Source organism: Miniopterus schreibersii, assembly GCF_964146895.1.
Source record: "Miniopterus schreibersii genome assembly, chromosome: 8".
NCBI lineage: Eukaryota > Metazoa > Chordata > Mammalia > Chiroptera > Miniopteridae > Miniopterus > Miniopterus schreibersii.
This window is the reverse complement of record NC_138109.1, coordinates 4,479,783-4,499,939: the sequence shown is the minus strand read 5'-3', so window position 1 is coordinate 4,499,939 and position 20,157 is coordinate 4,479,783. Positions and strand designations below refer to the sequence as shown.

The following is a 20,157-nucleotide window of genomic DNA, read 5'->3' as shown; positions in this document are numbered from 1 at the left end:
TTTCCCAAACAAGCCTGGATCTTGGTGTCATTTGTATGTTCTGTAAACCCATACGCGAGAGCCAGGCACAGGCTACCTGGGGCACGCTGCTCCATCTGTCAAGATCTGCACTGGGTGTCACCTCCCCTCTGAAGCCTTCGCTGACTGCCTTTCCTGCAAACACGAACCTCAGAGAATAGAGAACTTCCAAACTGCTGGTGGCCCCGCCACACCCTGGAAGACTCTTCTTGTGGCACTGACAACTCGGGGCATTTATTAATAGCAAAAGCCAGCATCTGTCCATCCCTTGCTATGGGCTGGGCACTAGGCACACAGCCCTCTAGGATACAGCTGTTATTTCCTTTTTATAGATGAGGAAATGTAGGCTCAGAGAGGCCAAGTAATTGGCCTAAGGTCACACAGGTAAGTGGTAGGGACAGAGATTTGATTATGATTTCAGCCAGAATCTGGTCCCTGCCCTCAGGCACCCTGCAGTAAGCAGGCAGGACAGAAAGAACCAAATGCACTTAGTTCACTGTGGACCAGTGTGATAAGTGCCACATGGCTGTCAGAACTGCTGCAGGGAACAGGACATACTGGTGGCTTGTGTTAACACAGTGCTTCTCAAATACAGGTGATTTTGCCCCCAGGGGACATTTGGAAATGTCTGAAGGCATTTTTGGAGGGGGCGAGAAATGCTACTACACTAGTGAGTAGAGGCCAGGGATGCTTCTAAACATCCTACAGTACACAGGGCAGCTCCTCCCTGCAACCAAGAATTACCCAGGCCAGAATCTGAGTAGTGTTGAGACAGAAGCCTGGCAGAAGTTGCTCTTTGAGCAGGCCCTGGACGGGAGGAGGTTTCCAATAGGCGGGGAGACTCCCCAGGTCAGGCGCTGGAGCCAGCCAGGCAGGGACAGGTAGGGTCAGAGAATGCAGGGTGGCTGGTATGGGCGGGGTGGAAGGGTCAGACTCAGAGCCCATTTTCCCAGGCTAACAAGAGGTGGGCTATACGATTTAATTGGAGTCATTTGGAGCTTTTGCATATGCCTTCTAAAGATGTTTGTTTTTTTTTAAATTGGCCCATGGTAAATTCATACAGCACAAATCTTGTCCTGGCCGGTGTGGCTAAGTGGTTAGAATGTCGGCCTAACCTAGGGTCTTGGGTTCAACTCCCGGTCAAGGGCACGTACCTGGGTTGCAGGTTCCATCCCCGCCCCAGTCAGGGCACATGCGGGAGGCAACCAATCGATGTGTCTCTCACATCCATGTTTCTCTCTCTCTCTTCTCTCCCTTCCTTCCCCTCCCTCCCTCCCTCCCTCCCTCCCTCCCTCCCTCCCTCCCTCCCTCCCTCCCTCCCTCCCTCCCTCCCTCCCTTTCACTCTCTCTAAGAAAAATTCAATTACAAAAATATCCTCGGGTGCAGATTAACAAAACACAAACAGCACAAATCTTAACTCCTTTCTCCTCTCTCACCCTGGACTGCCCAGTTCTCCTGAGAAGCAACCATATCTAATCTGTTTCTTGGGTGTCCTTTCTGAGCTGATCTGTGCACATCCAAGGTGTGTGTGTCTGTGTTAGGGGTATTTTTAGCTTTTTCTGACTACAAATGCAATTCCAGTCCACTGAGAAATTCTAGTCCAGTCCATCAAAATAGAAACAGGAAACGTAGAAGAGAGAGGTCTACAGATGCACAGTGTCCCGCCCTGCAGTCCGCCCCAGAAACACTCAGCCGCACTGGGGGTCGTGTCGTGGAGGCCTCACAGCTTGAAGCTGTTTCAGAGGAAACACGGGGTACAGGGCGGAGGGCCAGACCGGAAAGCTGGAACGGATGCCGAGGCTCCTGCAGCCGTCCAGGCAGGTGACCAGGGCCTAGGCCAGAGCTTGCAGGAGGGAAGAGATAGAACAGATGTTTAGGAAGGAGACCCTCCAGGCCTCCGCCTAACTGGGGCGAGACTGCCGCAGAAGGGAAAGGAAGTGGAATGCAGATCCCGCCCTGGCAGAACTGCCCATCTCCTTGGGGGCCAGGGAGCTTGGGGAAGCAGCAGCAGCGCTGCAAGGCGGCTGTTACAGGCCTGATGTGATGGCAATCACGTCCCAGAGGCCTGGCCACACCCCGAGGCGGTGTCTGGCTGCAGCCCCAAGGTCCAGAGTCTGACTCTGACTCCAGGCCACTGGCTGGCTCAGGGCAATAGGTCTGGACAACTTCCTCTGAGCAACCCCACTGGGAACAGATAAGCTGGTAGATCCCGCGGGTACGGGCTTGCTTCCTGCAGTCTTTGTGGCCAGGTTCTCCATGGTTACAGATCAGTGCTGTCCAGTAGAAATAGAAAACTCTATTTCCCTTTATGCTCCACGTAGCACTCCACTTCTGAAACTTCTGGTCGCCAAATGTGTGGGGTTTTCCCCACACCAAGTAATTCTCCAAAGTCTCAGCAGGCACCGAAAGGGTGTCCTGAAAATTTAACTCAATTCGGACACTATCTACCTGGAGATAGCAAGTTAGGGGCTCAGTCCCATAAGACTGCCCCTTCCCTTATTCAAACACTAGTCACAAATCCAGGTTGTCACCTGTGCTGCTGGCCTATGAGAGGAAGAGTTTGCCGCCCAAAATGCACCTTTTGGGATACTGATTATTTTAAGCTGGTTAAGAAACAAAAGATCAGAAAGAACCATTGACCTTCCAACCCTAACCTCCTAACTAAAAGAATTCAGCCCTGGTCGGGTAGCTCAGTTGGTTAGAGTGTTGTCCCCGATATGCCAAGGTTTTGGGTTCGATCTCCAGTCTGGGCACACATGGTAATCAACCAATGAATGCATAAATGAGTGGAACAAATCGATGCTTCTCTCTCTCTCTTCCTTCCCTTCTCTAAAAAAATAAAATAAAAAAGAATAAATATAGAAGTCCTGCTCCAGGAAGAGAGTATTTTCATAGATAACTATAGTTTAATGTGAAATAGGTATGATAGGAGCCTGGCAAAATTAAGGGTCCTCTCTGTGTCCTATGTTAATGACCCAGCAAACAATTATTTTTCTGCAAGAGCACAGGTTTTAATTCCCCAACAAACAATTATTTACTAAACATTTACTTTTCTATTTCCACATGAATTGCCTTCCTGACCTTCGAAGTCCCAAATCACAAACCCCACCCTTCTTCTTAGCTCAAGATGGCATATAAGTCTTAACTGCCCCATCTGTCCTGGGGGCGTCCTCATATTCTTATGGAACCCATGTATGTACGTATATAATAATTTGGCAATTTTCTCCTGTAAATCTGTCTCATGTTAATTTGATTATTAGTCCAGCCAGAGGAACTTAAAAGGGTAGGAGGGAAAATTATATTTTCCCCTCACTGACCAATTATAAATCAGAGATTCTTACGACCCCCTCCTCGGGTTCAATTAATGTGCTAGAGTGGCTCATAGAACTCAGGAAAACAGTTTACTTACTAGTTACCAGTTTATTATAAAAGGATACAATTTGGGAATGGCCAAATGGAAGCGATGCATAGGACAAGGTATGTGGGAAGGGGTGAGGAGTTTCCAGGCTCTCTCCAAGTGCACCATCCTCCCAGCACCTCCAAGTGTTCACCAGCCTGGGAGCTCTCTGAATCCTGTAATTCAAGGATTTTTATGGAGGTGTCATTACCGAGGCACGATTGATTAAATTATTGGCCATCCGTGATCAAGTCAATGTCCAGCTCCTCTTGGTTCCCAGGAAGTTGAGGGAGTGGGGAGGCTGAAAGTTCCAACCCTCTAATCACATCATTGGCTCCCCTGGCAACCAGCTCCCAGCCTGAGAAGCTTTCCAAAAGTCACTCATTAACATCAACTCAGATGAAAGGGGGCTTGTTACCAGTAACAAAAGATACCACTTTCACCTTTATTTGATGACTTTATTTGTAAGTACTATAACGAGATGCCCCTATGGTTCTTAAATAGAAAATTTTAAGGATTTCAGGAGCTATGTGCCAGGAACAGTGGACAAAGACCATATAAGACCATATATATATATATATATATATATATATATATATATATATATATGTGTGTGTGTGTGTGTGTATATATATATATTATTATTATAAACCACAATATCACAGCGAGCCACTATGCAATTTTAGATTTTTCAGTAGCCACATTTCTTAGAGTAAAAAGAAACAAGTGAACTTAATTTTAGTAATATATTTTATTTAAATCAATTTATCCAAAATATTATCACTTGGTCCACGTGAGAAACGTCCAAAAGTGTAGAGAATTTTTATAAGAGAATTTGAGCCAAACTGATGACACAGGCCTGGAGGAAGCTCTCAAATGCTCCAGAGAAAAGAGTGTGGCAGCTTCTTTTATGCATTTGAAATTGAGGGAATGTAAGGAAGATTACGTGAAGGCGGGAGGAAGCCATCTGGAAATGGGGGTTACAGAATAGTTAAGGTTTCGTGCTGTCTCAAGGGGTCTGAAAGGGGGCATTTCAAAGGTGTGTTAACCTAGATGGACAGGAACAACGGACGGCTTGCTTAAGGCAAAAATGAGCCTTTTAGTCACAAGTTTGTATGCCTGGGGTGTGACTACCCACTAGGACTGGCCCAGTTCGGAATTTACGCTCAGATCACCTGGCGAGGTTACTTTCCACAGGACCCCCCTTTTTAAGTTCACAACTTGAACACATAATCAATACAAAAATATCAATAAGATCGTTTACGTACTTTTTTGGTATTAAGTCGTCCAGCACATCTCAATTCACACCAGGGGCTGCCAGGCCCCATGTGACTGGTGGCTGGCATACTGGGGAGTCGGGGCTTGGGGCCTCCCCTTAGGTGACTGGGGCTATCAGGAGACCCGCTTACTGCTGTATCCTGGTGCCTGGCACATAATGAAGCCCAGTGATCTGCCATGTGTGATCTCTCTGAGGCTCCTGGAACGGTTGTGAAGGTTGGTTGAAACGAGGCACGTTAAGTACCTGCTCGGAGAGTGTCGATGCTGTTCTTCCTTCTCAAAGTCAACTGAAGGGCAGCGGGCTCCCACGTGCTTCCTGTGTTCCTCTTGAGAGCGCTTCTCTAAAATTACAAAACGAAAGCTTAGATTCCAGAGCTGGCAGAGGCCTCGGCATCAGGCTCGGGGCCAACGAAGCAGAAAGCGGGAACCTCTAACCCACGCCCTTGTTTTCTTTCCCCTTTGACAGCTGGAGGCCCCGCCCACCCCAGCGCAGGCGGGCTCCCGGCGGAACTACAGCCCCCATGATGCAGCGGGAGCCCCGACGCTTACGTCATCGGCCTGGGACGCCGGCGCGGTGAGGGAGCGCGCCGAGATGCCTCCGCAGTCGCCGAGCGGGTAGGCCCTTGGCCCGTGACGAGGGTGACGGTCCAGCCAGCTGGGTTCGGGGGTCCAACGACTCACCCGGGCCACAGCGGCACCCCTGCGGCGGCTGGGGACACCCGCCTCCGTCCCGCGCCTCCCGCCTCTCCTCGGGCCGGCGCCGGCTGGTGACGTCGGGGGCATGATGGCTGCCGTGAGGCCGGGAAGGTGAAGGTGAGAGGGCGAGCGCGCCGGGGCGGTGGGGACGGGCCCGGCTCAGCGCAGCCCGGCGAGGCCTGAGCGGCCCGGCGTGGGATGCTGGGGCCCCTGAGATGGGAAGCTGGGGGCCCTGAGGATCCAGAGCCGGGCGGGCGGGCGGGCGTCCCCACACCCTGGTCTCGCCGCCGGGCCCGCCTCGGCCCTGAGAAGAGGGGGCGGGACTCGGGGTGGGGTCCCCTGAGGCTTCTCGGCCACTTCTCACGCCCCCGTGCCCTTTCTCCTTTTCTTCCTCGCGCCTTTACATTAGCCGGCTTTGACTCGGCGCGGGGTGAGCGCCCAGGCCCCTCCCCGGGGCGCCCCGCGCTGACTCCCCTGCCTCGGGCACTTCTCACGCGCTCCTGTGGTTGTCTATTTACTTGTTTGACTTCCACCCCGACGGTGAGGCCCTTGAGGGCAGGGACTGCTTTGTTTTACCCATCCCTAACTCTCGGCCTAGCGCACATAAAGAAGGCGCGAAGGCACCCAGAAAATGCCGAATGGTTGGCCCTTTGGGTGCATGAAGCCAAAAACTGCCCATTCCCCTCTCTTGTAATCCTTCATTGCCCTATTTCTTTAATTTCTTTCTTTTTTAAAATATATCTTTATTGATTTCAGAGAGAGGAAAGGAGAGAGAGAGAGAGAGAGAGAGAGAGACAGGAACATCAATGATGAGAGTCATTGATCGGCTGCCTCCTGCACGGCCCCGACTGGGGACTGAGCCCGCAACCCGGGCCTGTTCCCTGACCGGGAATCGAACCCTGATGGCCTGGATCCTGGGTGGACGCTCAACCGCTGAGCCACGCCCTGCCGGGCTCCAATTTCTCTGTCTTCCCCCATTCCCTCATCCCAGAAAGGGCTCCGGTCATTGCCCTTCTCACATACTTGAAAACAAGGGAGCGTTAGAGTCAGAGGGAGGGGTATCTCCGTTCTCAGCCTGGTCGCTTAACTAGTGGTCTCTACGTCTTTTAAGTATTCCAAGCCTCTGTTTGCACCGTGGAATGGAGAATTAAATAAGACATTTTACAGCACCTGGCACACATGCTTTTACTGAGTTCCACTTCTCTTCCTCACCCTCACCCTCCTGTCTCTAGTTCTCAGTTCCACAGCCTCCAGCCCAGTCCTTGTCAGGGTTCTCCCCTCCCCTCCCCTCCCCTCCCCTCCCCTCCCCTCCCCTCCCCTCCCCTCCCCTCCCCTCCCCTCCCCTCCCCTCCCCTCCCCTCCCCTCCCCTCCTCCCCCTCCCCCTCCCCTCCCCCTCCTCTCCCCTCCCCTCCTCCCCTCCCCCTCCCCTCCCCCTCCTCTCCCCTTCCCCTCCCCTCCTCTCTCTTTCCCCTTCCCCCTCCCCTCCCCTCCCCTCCCCTCCCCTCCCCTCCCCTCCCCTCCCCTCCCCTCCCCTCCCCTCCCCTCCCCTCCCCTCCCCTCCCCCTTCTCCTCTCACCACTCTGGATTTGCCTCTACCAGCACGCCTCCTTCTTACCAGCACATGACTGAATACATGTTTGTGCACACCCAGGATTGGCCCCACACCCTCGTGTCCTGTTTTTCCTCAGGGCACTTCACATGTCACCCAGTACCTCAATGAGTAAGCTTCCCTCAGGGATGAGTCTGTTTAGCTTTATACCTGTTAGTCATGTTTTGCACACCAGTTGTTTTTTTTTTCTCCTGTCTCTTGACATGTCCCTTTTTCTTTCCAAAGTTGAAACTGCTGGAGTTAACACAATCAGTAGCCAACCTCAATCTGAGACAGAGGAGAACTGAAATACTTTCCATCATTTTGATCCAGCCACGTCCATGATGCCCACCCTGTGAAGGTCTTTTCACCATCCAAAAAGTAAGTGGTGGCTTTGAAACCTGCTACTCTGGATCTGGGTTGAGTGGAAAGGGATGTGCCCTGTTTGGCATCCAGTGGCAAGTCTCTTGGATGGGGTCATCTTTGTGCAGAGCTGGAGTTTTCCAACCTGTCTTGGAAAACTGTCTCCTTTCTGTTTCTGTGGAGGATTTCACTGCTTGCTGAGAGAGCCTGTTTGAACACACCGTGGAACTGAGAATTAAATAAGACATTTTATAGCATCTGGACAGTTCAGAAAGTAGCTGGGCTCTCTGAACTCTCTGAAGAATTAGTCTTCCTTGTTTTCTGCTGTGCTGACTCCACCCTCCCGCTCTCTGCCCGGCGGAGATTGGTTCCTTATCATGGCTCTTCTAAGAGTCAGCTCTGCCCCCTTTATCCTGTATACTCTTTTGTTTCAATTTCTCAGCTTCTCCTCTGTTCCAGTTGTGCCAGCAGACGATCCGTGGATCCATTTTATTTTCCCTGCTAGGAGTTGCTGTACATAAATCTGGGTAAGGAGGTGGTGTGGATCCAGGGACTGTGCTTGGGATCCAGACATATCTTGCAGTGAATTTTGCTACTGCTCTCCCTACACCCAAGACACCTAATACTTCTCTACTAATAGCCTAAGTTGAGGCAAAGTTTTGATTACCTTGGAGTGCTAATAGTTTCAGTTTAGAATTGGGTTTGATTCTGGTCTTAGGTTAATATTAGTAACAATCTTTTATTATTATTGATTTGAGAGAGAAGGAGGGAGGGGGGAGAGAGAGAAAAACATTGATGTGAGAGGGAAACATCAATCGGTTTCCCTAACTGGCAGTTGAACCCTTGACCTTTTGGTGTACGGGACAATGCTCCAACAAACTTAGCCACCTGGTCAGGGCAACAACAGTCTTTTAATATTGTTCCCCTAGTAGTTCTTTGGGGTGGGAGTGTGAGACTACTAGGATTCATGAGGCTTTTCCCAAAGTGTGATCCTCAGGATTTTAAAAACTGTTACATAAAAGAAGGGTTTCTTCAAATAAATTTGTGAAAGGCTGCATTAAGTATGGTTAAACTAGTCTTTACAAAAGGCCTTGCTTCCCAAAGTCTTTGCTGTGCTCATGTGCTCCAGTGGAGGGGGTCTGAAGCATATAGTGCCGTACAGATTGATTCTACATGGAACATTGGGTGCACTAGAGTGCTGTGGACCACTGTTGGGAAATGCTTTCATAACCTGTCTGAAACTATGACCTCAAAATTACTTTGCAGCAGTCACAGCATCTGTAAGCACAGTGTATAGCTGATATTGGAGCTGGACTCCGGCCCAGCTGTACCCCACATGCTTGCGGTGAGCCCTGTGGTAAAGTGAGGACTAACTATCAGGGCTTTCCAGAGGAACAGGAACCCAGTCGCCTCCCACCACTCTGGCAGGGTAGAAAGCCAGCAGGCAAAGCCCTAAGATAGTGGGGGCCCTATCCTGGCTTGTGAGCATATGCTTTGCAACTTTGGTTTGTTTGTGCACTTATGCATGTCCAGCTTGCTCTTTGGAAGGATTAAATCCTAGAATCTGAAAGGATTGTTCAACTCGTGACTCACTGAGCTCCAAGTACTAAGAAACATATGCTTAGTCAAAAGCTGCTTTTAGGAAAAAAGTAGATTTGGGTGTTCCAGGGATGGATGGGTAAGAAGGTACTGCCCATAAGGGCATTCACTCACTCTAACTATGTTTCTCACAGTTGTGGAGGAGGGAAGTAGAAATGGACATAGATCACTGCTCTGTGTCAGACACTAGCTTTCTAGGAGCTCACAGACTAGACAGGGAGATAGAGTGAGGTAAAAAACTAAAACATCTGGTAAGGTTGTATGTCCTCCATGGAGACATCAGGGAAGGCTTCATGGAGGGGGTGACACTAGAGTTGGGTCTAGAAGGACAGTAGGAGTCAAATGAGTAAAAAGGAAACAGGACTCCAGGTTGAAAGCAGCAAGTGCAATACAAACATGGAATCTCAGCTTGAGAATTAACATAGCCAGAGAAATGAGAGTTTGGAGGGGTTGGAGGTTCCACGTGAGAGGTTCCACGTGTGTGATGTGGGGCATGGACAAGTTGGGGAATGGTGAGAGCAGGTCAGCTCCTGGACAAGCTGGAATCCCATAGACCTTTAACATGCAATCACTAAACTTTTACTAGCATGTATGCCTTTGAATCTTGCACTTACTGAACACTAACACCTTTGGTTTCATATCCTTTGGACTTGCAAACAATGACCAGAACTTGAAAGCACTTGCCTCTAAAAGCCCAGCTGATCTCAGGGAACTTGCTGCCTGCAAGCTAGTACCTTCTTGGCTGAGCAGACCTGTTTACTCATCCTCATGGCAGCAGGTGGGGGAGCTGTGGGTATGTGGCGGGGTTGCATCTGCCCTTTCCTGAAGGCTGGGTGTTGTGATCTTGCTGGTAGAGTTTGTTGTTGCTGCCGTATAACATGGTGAAGCTAACTTGAGCTCGTTCTATGCCATTCCTACTATGTCGTTCCTACTCTTCTTAGTCTGTGGGTATCACACCTGTTATACACGTGAGGAATCCAAGGCTCTGAGGTTAAATAGCCTGCTCAAGTTTATATATCCCAGAAGTAGACAAGCACAACTTGCACCCAGCTGTGTCATTCTGGAATCTATTGTCTGCAACACATCAGGCCCCACCTCAGATCCCTTTTCTTCTCCCTCCAGTGGTTTTCCTCTTGCTTGCGTCCATTCCTGTCTCTCTAACAGTCATAACTGCTGGGCACAGCAGCCTGATTTCATTGCTCTCTCCTTTTCTGTGTTAAAGGAGCTAGTGGTATTTTCTTCCCAATGTCCCTTCTCAGAGCTCTGCTGGCTCTCTTATTTAAGCCCTTAACATGTGGCCTCCATGCTAAGAAAACCTCTCCCGCAGTTGTGGCGTTTTACTGAGTAGGAAGGTAGAGATGGACATACAGTCACTTTTATCTCCCCAGGAATCATTAACAGTGCAAAATAATTGGTGTCTCTAGGCAGAACATGTGGTGGGTTCCTATTTCCCTGTGGGTCTGTTTTCCTGCCCAGTCTTTGGGATGGTTAGTTCCTAAGAGCCAGTTTTCAGTTATTATGCTAACTATACTTTCTCTAGATATGCTTTCTGCTCATGAACTTACTCAACACCCTTTGGAAGTTTCTCATATATGCTTACTCATGAGCAACGCCTCTCCCAGATAGAGCAAATGCTTGGTCGGGGAGAGAGCTGATGGCACTGTGATTAGGGCTGCTGGAGAGGGAGTGGTGGACAGGAATTTGCTGGGTTTGGGGGAGGGTAGAGCCAGGCACACCCACACGGCTGTGCACACTGAGTCATCCTTGGAGGGGCCTTTTTCCTTTGACTCCCCAGGATGGAGGGCTATGCTGGTGGAGTAGCTCTTGTGTAGTGGGATCTCTGAGGAGCAGTCTACTTCGGGGACCAGAGATTCCCAACCACATCTGGATGGCACCTTCTCTGGTTTGTCTGCCTGCTTTACTTTAGCCAAAGATCTCTAGGACTTTGGAGTGAGGTCTCGTGGCCCCTAACATGTTACTGCTATCTGAAAAAAATAGGCTGGGAAGATGTGTGTGATTGAGTGAGAGCAAAAGAGCCACCTACACAGAAACAGGCTGTGTTGATAAATGTTAACTGCTTATCACAGGGTGGTGGTATCCACCTAAGAACTTCCAAATCTATAGAAACATTTTTTTACAAGAGTTTATTAGAGCCAAACAAGGACATGTCCGCAAGCAAGATTGAGAAAATGCTGTGGACAGTGGCTGTTTTGCTGCTCTTTTTATGCATTTGGAATCAAGGGGGGAACATAAGGATGATTATGTGACATCCACTGATGGTACACTAAGGTGGGGAGAGCAAAGCCAGGAAACCTCTGATTGGATAGAAAGTAAAATGGAGAGATCATACTTCTTTGACATGGGTGGGTACAGAGTAGTTAACATTTAACATGTACAGTAAATAGAGATGGTATAGGGACAAGATATGTGCTCCTGTGAGGGTGGTGACGCCTCTGAGGGGTCTGAGAAAGGGGATCACTCTGGCATTTCACAGGTTTAACCCAGGTGCCCCAGAGCAGAAGGTTATGGCAGAGATTTACCTTTCACTGAGGCATTAGAGGCCTGAGGTGTGACTGCCCCCCATGACCTGCCCAGCTAGGCATTCATCACATCCTGTGAGGCCCTTTTAGGCCACTGAGCTTGTCTGAGTCACTACATAGCCCCTCGTTCATGCGCAGTGGGCTTACTGTTTTTTTTACCTTTTAGTTCCCATGTTTCCTGTTGTGCACGTGTTGATAATGAGGGAGACCGAGAAATGGTTTTAAGTAAATTATAGACCTCTCCCTTGAGGAGCATCCTTCCTTATGCCCACCCCAAACCCAAAATCTGTTAGAAATTAGGGCTGTCGGGACCCGGACAGTGAGTGGCCGGGGGAGGGTGGTGGGAGTCACTGATCCCGAGCATCACTTCCTCTCACTGCTCTCCCTATTCAGCGCTGTTTCTCAGGTAGGCGATGTGTAGGAAATAAGTGAGATTTCTGCCACGCTTTCCGGCCTAAGACCCAGAGAAGGGCTTCTCTGTGTGTCACCTCTCGATTCCTCCCCGTCTCTCTGAGGTGGGGAAGGCAGGGCCTGTCACTGTTCAACAGGCAAGGAATGGCTAGTGCTAGGCCTGAACTCAGGGCCTGACTCCGGGGTGTGAGTGCCCACACTGTGTGACAGGGAGTCGCCCTAGTGTCCTGAGACGTCCTTGCCTACTCGAGATGTGGCTTGTACTTCCCCCACCCTGCTCTGGTCCTAGAGGGCCTGTGTTCTCCATGGACCCTGGGGCTGGTCCTAGTCCCCCTACTGCACCCTGCCTTATCCCTGGCAGAACGCCCAAGCTGGGTGTTCCTGGGTTCGCTCATGCTGTCTTCTCTTACAGCGCGATGTCCCTGTTCTTCCCTCGATGCAACTCCGTTGTCACAATCAAGAAGGATAAGAGACACATGGCTGAGGTGAATGCTTCCCCACTCAAGCACTTTGTCACTGCCAAGAAGAAGATCAATGGCATTTTTGAGCAGCTAGGGGCCTACATTCAAGAGAGCGCCACCTTCCTTGAAGGTGAGTTGGGCAACTTGCTGAGCCAGACCTGCTTCTGTCAGTTTTGATATTTAGGTGGCAGGATTTGGGGGTGTGTGGGAACAGGCTTGGTCTTGGGGAGCTCATACCCAGATGGGTTGTCACCTTCAGCAGTACTCTGCTTGGAATCACGTGGAGCTGGGCTCCAGGGAGATTGACCAGGAAAACGGGGACTGTCATTTAAGAATTCTGTGTGTACTGCTTCATTTAATCACGAGGGGTGGGTGAATCTTATCCCCATCTAAAGCACAAACAGATGGAGGTTTGAGAGTGTGCGATACTCTGTAAGTGACGCACGGGAACTTTACCCCAGGCGTCTCTGACTCCAAAGTCCAGGTGTTTTCCTTGGCCCAGTTCTGGCTGCCATTAATACTGGGTTGGTTCTGGGTGTTGTTTGTTTCTGACCAGGGTGTTCTCTCTGATATTTTTAGATAGTAGGACTATGAATAGGAAACTTACATCACTAGCACCGTTTCCATTAGTTACTAATTTGAGCCCAACCTGTGGTCCCTGTTATATCAGCAGAGAAGGACTGGTTCCCAGGGTCCCGCTCAGTCTGAGCGCCATCTCCAGCTGCTCACTTTCTCAGGCTCCCTCTTGAAGGCACACCTGGATCCAGGTCCTGGGCTGTCAGTGAAGACCTGGTTGCTGAGCCTTATCTGCCCTTGGTCTCCTCATTTATGAAAGCAGGGCTCAGGCGAGACCAGGGGTTTACAAGTTCTAGTCTGTGGCACCCTACAAGTTCAGTGGAAATGTCACAGGGATACGCTTCTCTCCACTGTTTTCCACTAGAGTGGCTTGGCTTCTGCCTGGTTTACATGTCAGGGTGCTACTTAAAAGAAAGGAAATATGTCCAGTGCTGTGTTCTGAATGTTTGTGTCCCCCCAAATTCACATGTTGGAATCCTAAGGCCCATGTAATGGTGTTAGGAGGTGGGGGCCTTTGGGAGGTGATTAGGTCATGGCAGTGGAGCCCTCATGAATGAGGTTTGTGCTCTTACAAAGGACCCCACAAAGCTCTCCAGACCCCTGCCACCAGGTAAGGACACAGGAGAAGTCTGCAAACTGGAAGAGGGCCCTCACCCAACCAGCTGGCACCCTGATCTGAGACTTCCAGCCACCAGAAACGAGCAGTACATTTCTGTTGTGTGTAAGCCCCCCAGTCTGGTACTGTTATAGCAGCCCGAACAGACTGAGACTAAAAGTGGGCTGTTGTCTCTGCCCTGCCCCCAGCATGTGCTTGATGCAGGAGAAAGTAATTCCTACATATTTGTTCAGTTTAAAAATCTGAACTTTAAAGTTATAAGGTTGGTTGTAGAAATTATTCCAGTTCATTCCATGCTGCTTTAGCAGTAGCTCTGCTGTGCCTGGCAGTGGGCTTGTAGGGATGGGGCAGACCAGGCCATTGTCTTCCCAGAGCACAGACTGACCCTCTGAGTCACTTACTCAGATGGCGCTGTGGACAAGCACTTGCTTATGAAGGTTTTTATGTGATGGCATTAGGAATGGTATTTTGATTTCTCTTTTTTGTGAAGATATGAGGCCTCTCCTGTTGGTAGACTGAAAAGGAAAGAGCTGGAGTGATCCTGAGGTGGGTTTGGGATTGCCCTGGCTAGGGGAGGGGATAGTCACTGCATTAGGACTGAGAGTTTATTGGCTTACTGCCTGTTTCTTATAATGTAGCCATACGCATTAGAGCCAGCTTCCTCTGAGGTACGTGCCAAAGGCGAGCCCATGTGCCCATGTAAGGGAGGAATGTTCTAGGTAACTCACTGGGCAGTCTCTGAAATGCCAGTTGTGCTCAGATGCTGTGGGAGTGTTCTCAGGCCTGGGGCCTGCCAGCCCAGTGGTTCACAGGTGTCTCAGTCTGTTTGGGCTGCTGTAATAGAAATACCATAGACTGAGTGGCTTATGAATGACAAGCATTTACTTCTCACAAAAATCTGGAGGCTGGGAAGTCCAAGGTCAAGGCATCAGCCGACTCAGTGTCTGGAGAGGGCCAGCTCTCTAGACTACTGTCTTTTCTCTGAAATCTTACATGTAACCACATGGCAGAAGGGGCTGGCTAGCTCTCAGGGGTCTCTTTAATAAGGGCTCTAAGCCCGATCGTGAGGGCTTCACCGTCATGACCTCCCGAAGGCCCCACCTCCATATGCCGTCATACCACATACATCACATGGGGGCATGAGCATTTAGTCCATCGCAGCGTGAGTGTGCTGAGGAGCCAGACTCCGGTCTACTCTCTGGCCTGCTGATACATCTTCCTGTTGCCAGCGTAAGGTGGGGTGGGGCAGGATCGTGCTCGGTCGCTCCATCTGTCATAATCTCTGTCTGCCATTGGGAAAAGACAGTGCAGTGATCCCTGGGCTCCTTCACTTAGCAAATATTGCGCATCTGCTGAGCACTGGGTGCTGGGATCAGACAGTTTGGCCCTCATGTGGTAGACAGGTAAGCTAGACAGTTGTACTTTGGTGAAATAAGTGCTGAGATGGGAGAAGTACAGGGTGCTTTGGGAGCACAGAAAGGGGACATGACATGGGTTGGGGGTGTCAGGGAAGGCTTCCTGGGGGCTGTGCAGTTCGAGTTAGAACTGGAGCTAAGTGGGAATGAGCCAGAGGGCCCCAAGGCAGTGTATTCATTCTTCAGAGTGTAGATCAGGGACAGCACTGAGTAAGGAGGTTGCATGGTGAGTGTGGGGACATGGAGAGGTGGAATGTGAGGCAGCGGGATGGCAAGAGACCCAGCAGGGGCAGAGGCAGTGCCCAATCAGAAAGGGCCTTGGGAAGGTACACAGGGTGGCTAAGAGCCAGGACTTCGGAACCAGGCTGCTCAGTCCCTTTCCTGGCTCTGCCATTCACTAACTCTGAGATTGGTAAATGACACTGTGTTTGAAAAGTGATCAGAACAGCCCAGCCAGGCATGGCTCAGCGGTTGAGCATCCACCTGGGATCCAGGCGATCGCGGTTCGATTCCCGGTCAGGACACATGCCCAGGTTGCGGGCTTGATCCCCGGCAGGGAGCATGCAGGAGGCAGCTGATAATGACTCTCTCATCATTGATGTTTCTATCTCTCTCTCTCCGTCTCCTTTCCTCTCTCTGAAATCAATAAAGATATATTTAAAAAAAAAAAAATGATCAGAACAATGCCTGGCATGTAGTGAGAACTTTGTAAGTATTTCTTTTTTTAAAATATATCTTTATTGATTTCAGAGAGAGGAAAGGAGAGGGAGAGAGAGATAGAAACATCAATGATGAGAGTCATTCTCAGCTGCCTCCTGCATGCTTCCTGCCAGGGATCAAGCCCGCAACCTGGGCATGTGTCCTGACCGGGAATCGAACCGCGATCGCCTGGATCCCAGGTCGATGCTCAACCGCTGAGCCACGCCCGGCCAGGCTGTAAGTATTTCTTAAGTAATACACATAAAAGTAAATGATGGCAGTTAATATTTGAATATTCACTAGCCACCATTTTTAGCACCTTTTATGTTTTAATTCATTTGATTCTTGCAATAGTCACATGAGGTAGGTACTGTTTTCTCCATTTTAAGGGTGAGGAAACTAAGACCCAGAAAGGTTCATTTGCCTGTGGTCACAGAGCTAGGAAGAGGTGAGCCCAGCACCTCCTTGCCTGCACTGGAACCAGGTAGTCCTGCTCCTGGGAGCCATGTGCATAACTGCTGTATTGTGGCCTCACAGTAGGGAATCTGGACTTTCAGCCCAGCACCGGCAGGCAGCCGCAGTGGTGGGCTCTGTCCCTTCCAGATTGTGGCAGTGGAACTCCTTAGACCAGGTGTTGATTCATTTTCAATCTCCACCTCCAGACACCTACAGGAATGCAGAACTGGACCCTGTTACGACAGAAGAGCAGGTTCTGGACGTCAAAGGTTACTTGTCCAAAGTGAGAGGCATCAGCGAGGTGCTGGCCCGGCGACACATGAAAGTGGCTTTTTTTGGCCGGTGAGTCCTTGAAGCCCTCACACCATTTTTCTTCTCTGCTGGGACGGAGGGGTGAAGGGAGGGAGACACCTTGTGCAGGACCACAGTCTGAGTAACCCAAGGTGCTCTTCTTATTTTTAAAGTTTTACTCATAGTAAAATACACATAACAATAAAATGTACCATTGTAACTAACTATTAAGTGTACGGTTCAGCAGCGTGGAATACATGTACCTTGTCGTGCAGCCGTCACCACCTCCATCTCTAGAGCTTCTTGCAAAATTAAAACTGTGCCCATTGATGAACAGCTCCCCATTCCACCACCGTTTACTTGCTGTCTCTGTGAATTTGTCCGGGAACCTCATATTAGTGGAATCATACAGTATTCATCTTTTTGTGACTGGCTTATTTCCCTTAGCATAATGTCCTCCAGGTTCACACATGTCGTAGCTGTGTCAGAATTTTCTTTTCTTTTTTTTTTTTTTAAACATATCTTTATTGATTTCAGAGAGAGGAAAGGAGGGGGAGAGAGAGAGAGAGAGAGAGAGAGAGAAACAGCAATGATGAGAGAGTCATTGATCGGCTGCCTATCCTGCAACCTGGGCATGTGCCCTGACCGGGAATCGAACCCCGATCTCCTGGATCATAGGTCAATGCTCAACCACTGAGCCACGCCCGGCCGGGCAGAATTTTCTTCCTTTTTAAGGAATAATATGTTCCAGTGTATGGATGGACCACATTTTGTTTATCTATTTATCCATGATGGACACTTGGGTTGCTCCTACTTTTTGGCTGTTGTGAGTAGTGTTGCTATGAACATGGGTGGATACATACCTGTTCAAGACCCTGCTTTCAATTCTTTTGGAATTCTTTCAATTCAGCAGTGGAATTCTTGGATCATATGGTAATTCTATTTTTAACTTTTGAGAAACCACCATATTTTCCACGGCAACTGCACCATTTTACATTCCCACCAGCAGTGCACAAGTGTTTCAGTTTCTCCACATCCTCTCAACACTTGTTTTCTGTTGTTTTTTATTTTTTTATTTTTATTTTTTTAAAAATATATCTTTATTGACTTCAGAGAGAGGAAAGGAGAGGGAGAGAGAGAAACATCAATGATGAGAGAGTCACTGATCAGCTAGTCTGCAACTTGGGCATGTGCCCTGACCAGGAATCGAACCCTGGATCCTAGGTCGACGCTCAACCGCTGAACCACGCCCGGCCGGGCTCTGTTTTTTAAAAATGTGTTTTTAGCCTGGCCGGGCGTGGCTCAGCGGTTGAACAGTGACCTAGGATCCAGGCGATCGGGGTTCAATTCCCGGTCAGGGCACATGCCCAGGTTGCGGACTCCATCCCCAGTTGGGGGCGTGCAGGAGGCAGCCGATAAATGATGATTCTCTCATCACCAATGTTTCTATCTCTCTCTCCCTCTCCCTTCCTCTCTCTGAAATCAATAAAGATATTTAAAAAATATGTATATACACACATATACATGTGTGTGTACATATGTCTTTATTTTATTATTTATTTACTTTTTAAAATATATTTTTATTGATTTCAGAGAGAGGGAAAGAGAAGGAGAGAGAGAGATAGAAACATCAGTGATGAGAGAGTCATTGATTGGCTGCCTCCTGCACGCCTCCGACTGGGCATCGAGCCCACAACCTGAGCATGTGCCCTGACCGGGAATTGAACCCTGATCGTCTGGATCCTAGGTCAATGCTCAACCGCTGAGTCACACCCGGCTGGGCTATATATGTCTTTATTGATGTCAGAGAAAAGAGAGGAAAGGGGAAAGAGAGACATAGAAACATCAGTGATGAGAGAGTCATTGGTTGGCTGCCTCCTGCACACCCTCGACTGGGAATCGAGCCCCAAACCCGAGCATGTGCCCTGACCGGGAATGGAACCGTGAATGGAACCATGAATTGAACCGTGACCTCCAGGTTCATGGTCCGGTGCTCAGCCACTGAGCCACATTGGCCATCCTGACTGGTGTGAGGTGGTATCTCATTGTGGTTTTGATTTGCTTTTTTCCCTGATGATTAGTGATGTTGAACATCTTTTCATGTGCTTGTTGGTTATCTCTGTGTCTTTGGAGAAATGTTTGTTTAAGTCCTTTGCACTTTTTTTTAAAAAATATGTCTTTATTGAATTCATAGAGAGGAAGGGAGAAGGAGAGAGATAGAAACATCAATGATGACAGAGTCATTGATTGGCTGCCTCCTGCACACCCCCTACTGTGGATCAATCCTGCAGCCCAGGCATGTGCCCTGACCGGGAATCGAACCACGATCTCAACCTCTGAGCCACACCCAGCTGGGCTGCACATTTTTTAAAATTGATTTTAGAGAGAGAGAGAAACATCAATGTGAGAGAGAAACATTGATTGGTTGCCTCCTGTACCTACTTCAATGGACTGAACCTGCATGTGCTCTGGGCGGGAATCGAATTGGCGACCTTTTGGTGCACAGATGACGCTCAACCAGCAGCCACACCTGCCAGGGCCCTTGGCCTTTTTCTTTTAATCCTTACCCGAGGATATTTTTTTTCCATGGCTTTTTCAGAAAGAGTGGAACGGAGAGAGAGAGAGTAACATCGAGGTGAGAGAGACACATCAATTGGTTGCCTACTGCACGCTCCTGGACCGGGGCCGGGAATCAAGCCTGAAACTGAGGTTGAGGTACATGTCCCTGGCCAGAATCAAAGCTGGGACCCTTCAATGCTCAGGTTGACGCTCTGTCCACTGAGCCAAACCAGCTAGGGCTGCTCATTTTTAAGTTGGGTGTTTGATGTTGAGTTGTAGTTTTTTTTTCTTCTTAATCCTCACTTGATATTTTTAGAGAGAAAGAGGAAGGGAGGGAGAGAGGAACATCGATCGGTTGCCTCATCTCCATGAGCTAGCTGTCAGATCAGACGAGTCTGCTGAGCTGTTTTGAAGCACCAGAATCTAGGAAAGGGGCATGGAAGGCAGGAATGCTACAGCGTCTCTCCTGTAGCCAGCAGTATCAGTTGGGATGGACGTAGTGGGCCTTCATGTGTGAGGTGGAGCACAGTGGGAGAAGAGCAGGGACGTTGGGGTCACTCGGCTGAGGTCACTTAGACTGAGGTGTCAGTGGTTTCAAATAGAAGGAGTGGGTCTCCTTCAGGTGCTCTCTGTAAGTGATGCTGAGAGGCTTGCCGTCGGTGGTAGGCCTGTTTAAGGACACTGTCATTGTGCTGGCTTCGCACAGTGTGAGTACCTTGCATGTGGTTTGTAGTGATGAGCTAGGAGCACCTCACAGGCGTAGGCCAGAGGTATTTGTCCATTTTCACAAGTGCAGAGCACCCACTCTGCCTGTCCGCACTGCTCCACTGCAGAAAACAAGGTTTTGGACTTGCAGGCTGGGAACTTCATTGTGGAAGCCCAACATGAAGCTGTTGGTGGCCTCACTGACAGCCAGTGTCTCCTTCCCACAGGACGAGCAATGGGAAGAGCACTGTGATCAACGCCATGCTCTGGGACAAAGTTCTGCCTTCTGGGATTGGCCACACCACCAATTGCTTCCTGCGGGTGGAGGGCACAGATGGCCACGAGGCCTTCCTCCTCACGGAGGGCTCAGAGGAGAAGAGGAGCATCAAGGTGAGGGTGCTGGGCAGGGACTGGGGAGGACTGCAGGGTCTCATGTGCTGGCCCACCTGTCAGCCCCAGGCATCCTGGCGGGGGAGTCTGGGCTTAG

General features: G+C 49.6%; 1 protein-coding gene across 3 annotated transcripts in view; it reads left to right on the top strand.

Moving 5' to 3' along the window:
- The first annotated feature begins 5,243 nt into the window (after positions 1-5,243).
- The window catches only part of MFN2 (mitofusin 2), a 28,268-nt gene continuing 13,354 nt past the window's right edge, over positions 5,244-20,157 (top strand). Inside the window, exons 1-6 of one of the 3 annotated variants that reach the window (XM_081146175.1) lie at positions 5,244-5,507; positions 7,226-7,360; positions 7,785-7,869; positions 12,305-12,483; positions 16,322-16,457; positions 19,898-20,060. In XM_081146175.1, the coding sequence (XP_081002301.1) occupies positions 12,309-12,483; positions 16,322-16,457; positions 19,898-20,060 (474 nt within the window). In that variant the 5' untranslated portion in view covers positions 5,244-5,507; positions 7,226-7,360; positions 7,785-7,869; positions 12,305-12,308. The remainder of the gene's footprint in view (positions 5,508-7,225; positions 7,361-7,784; positions 7,870-12,304; positions 12,484-16,321; positions 16,458-19,897; positions 20,061-20,157) is intronic. The other 2 variants (XM_081146177.1, XM_081146176.1) reach the window with 2 other exon arrangements.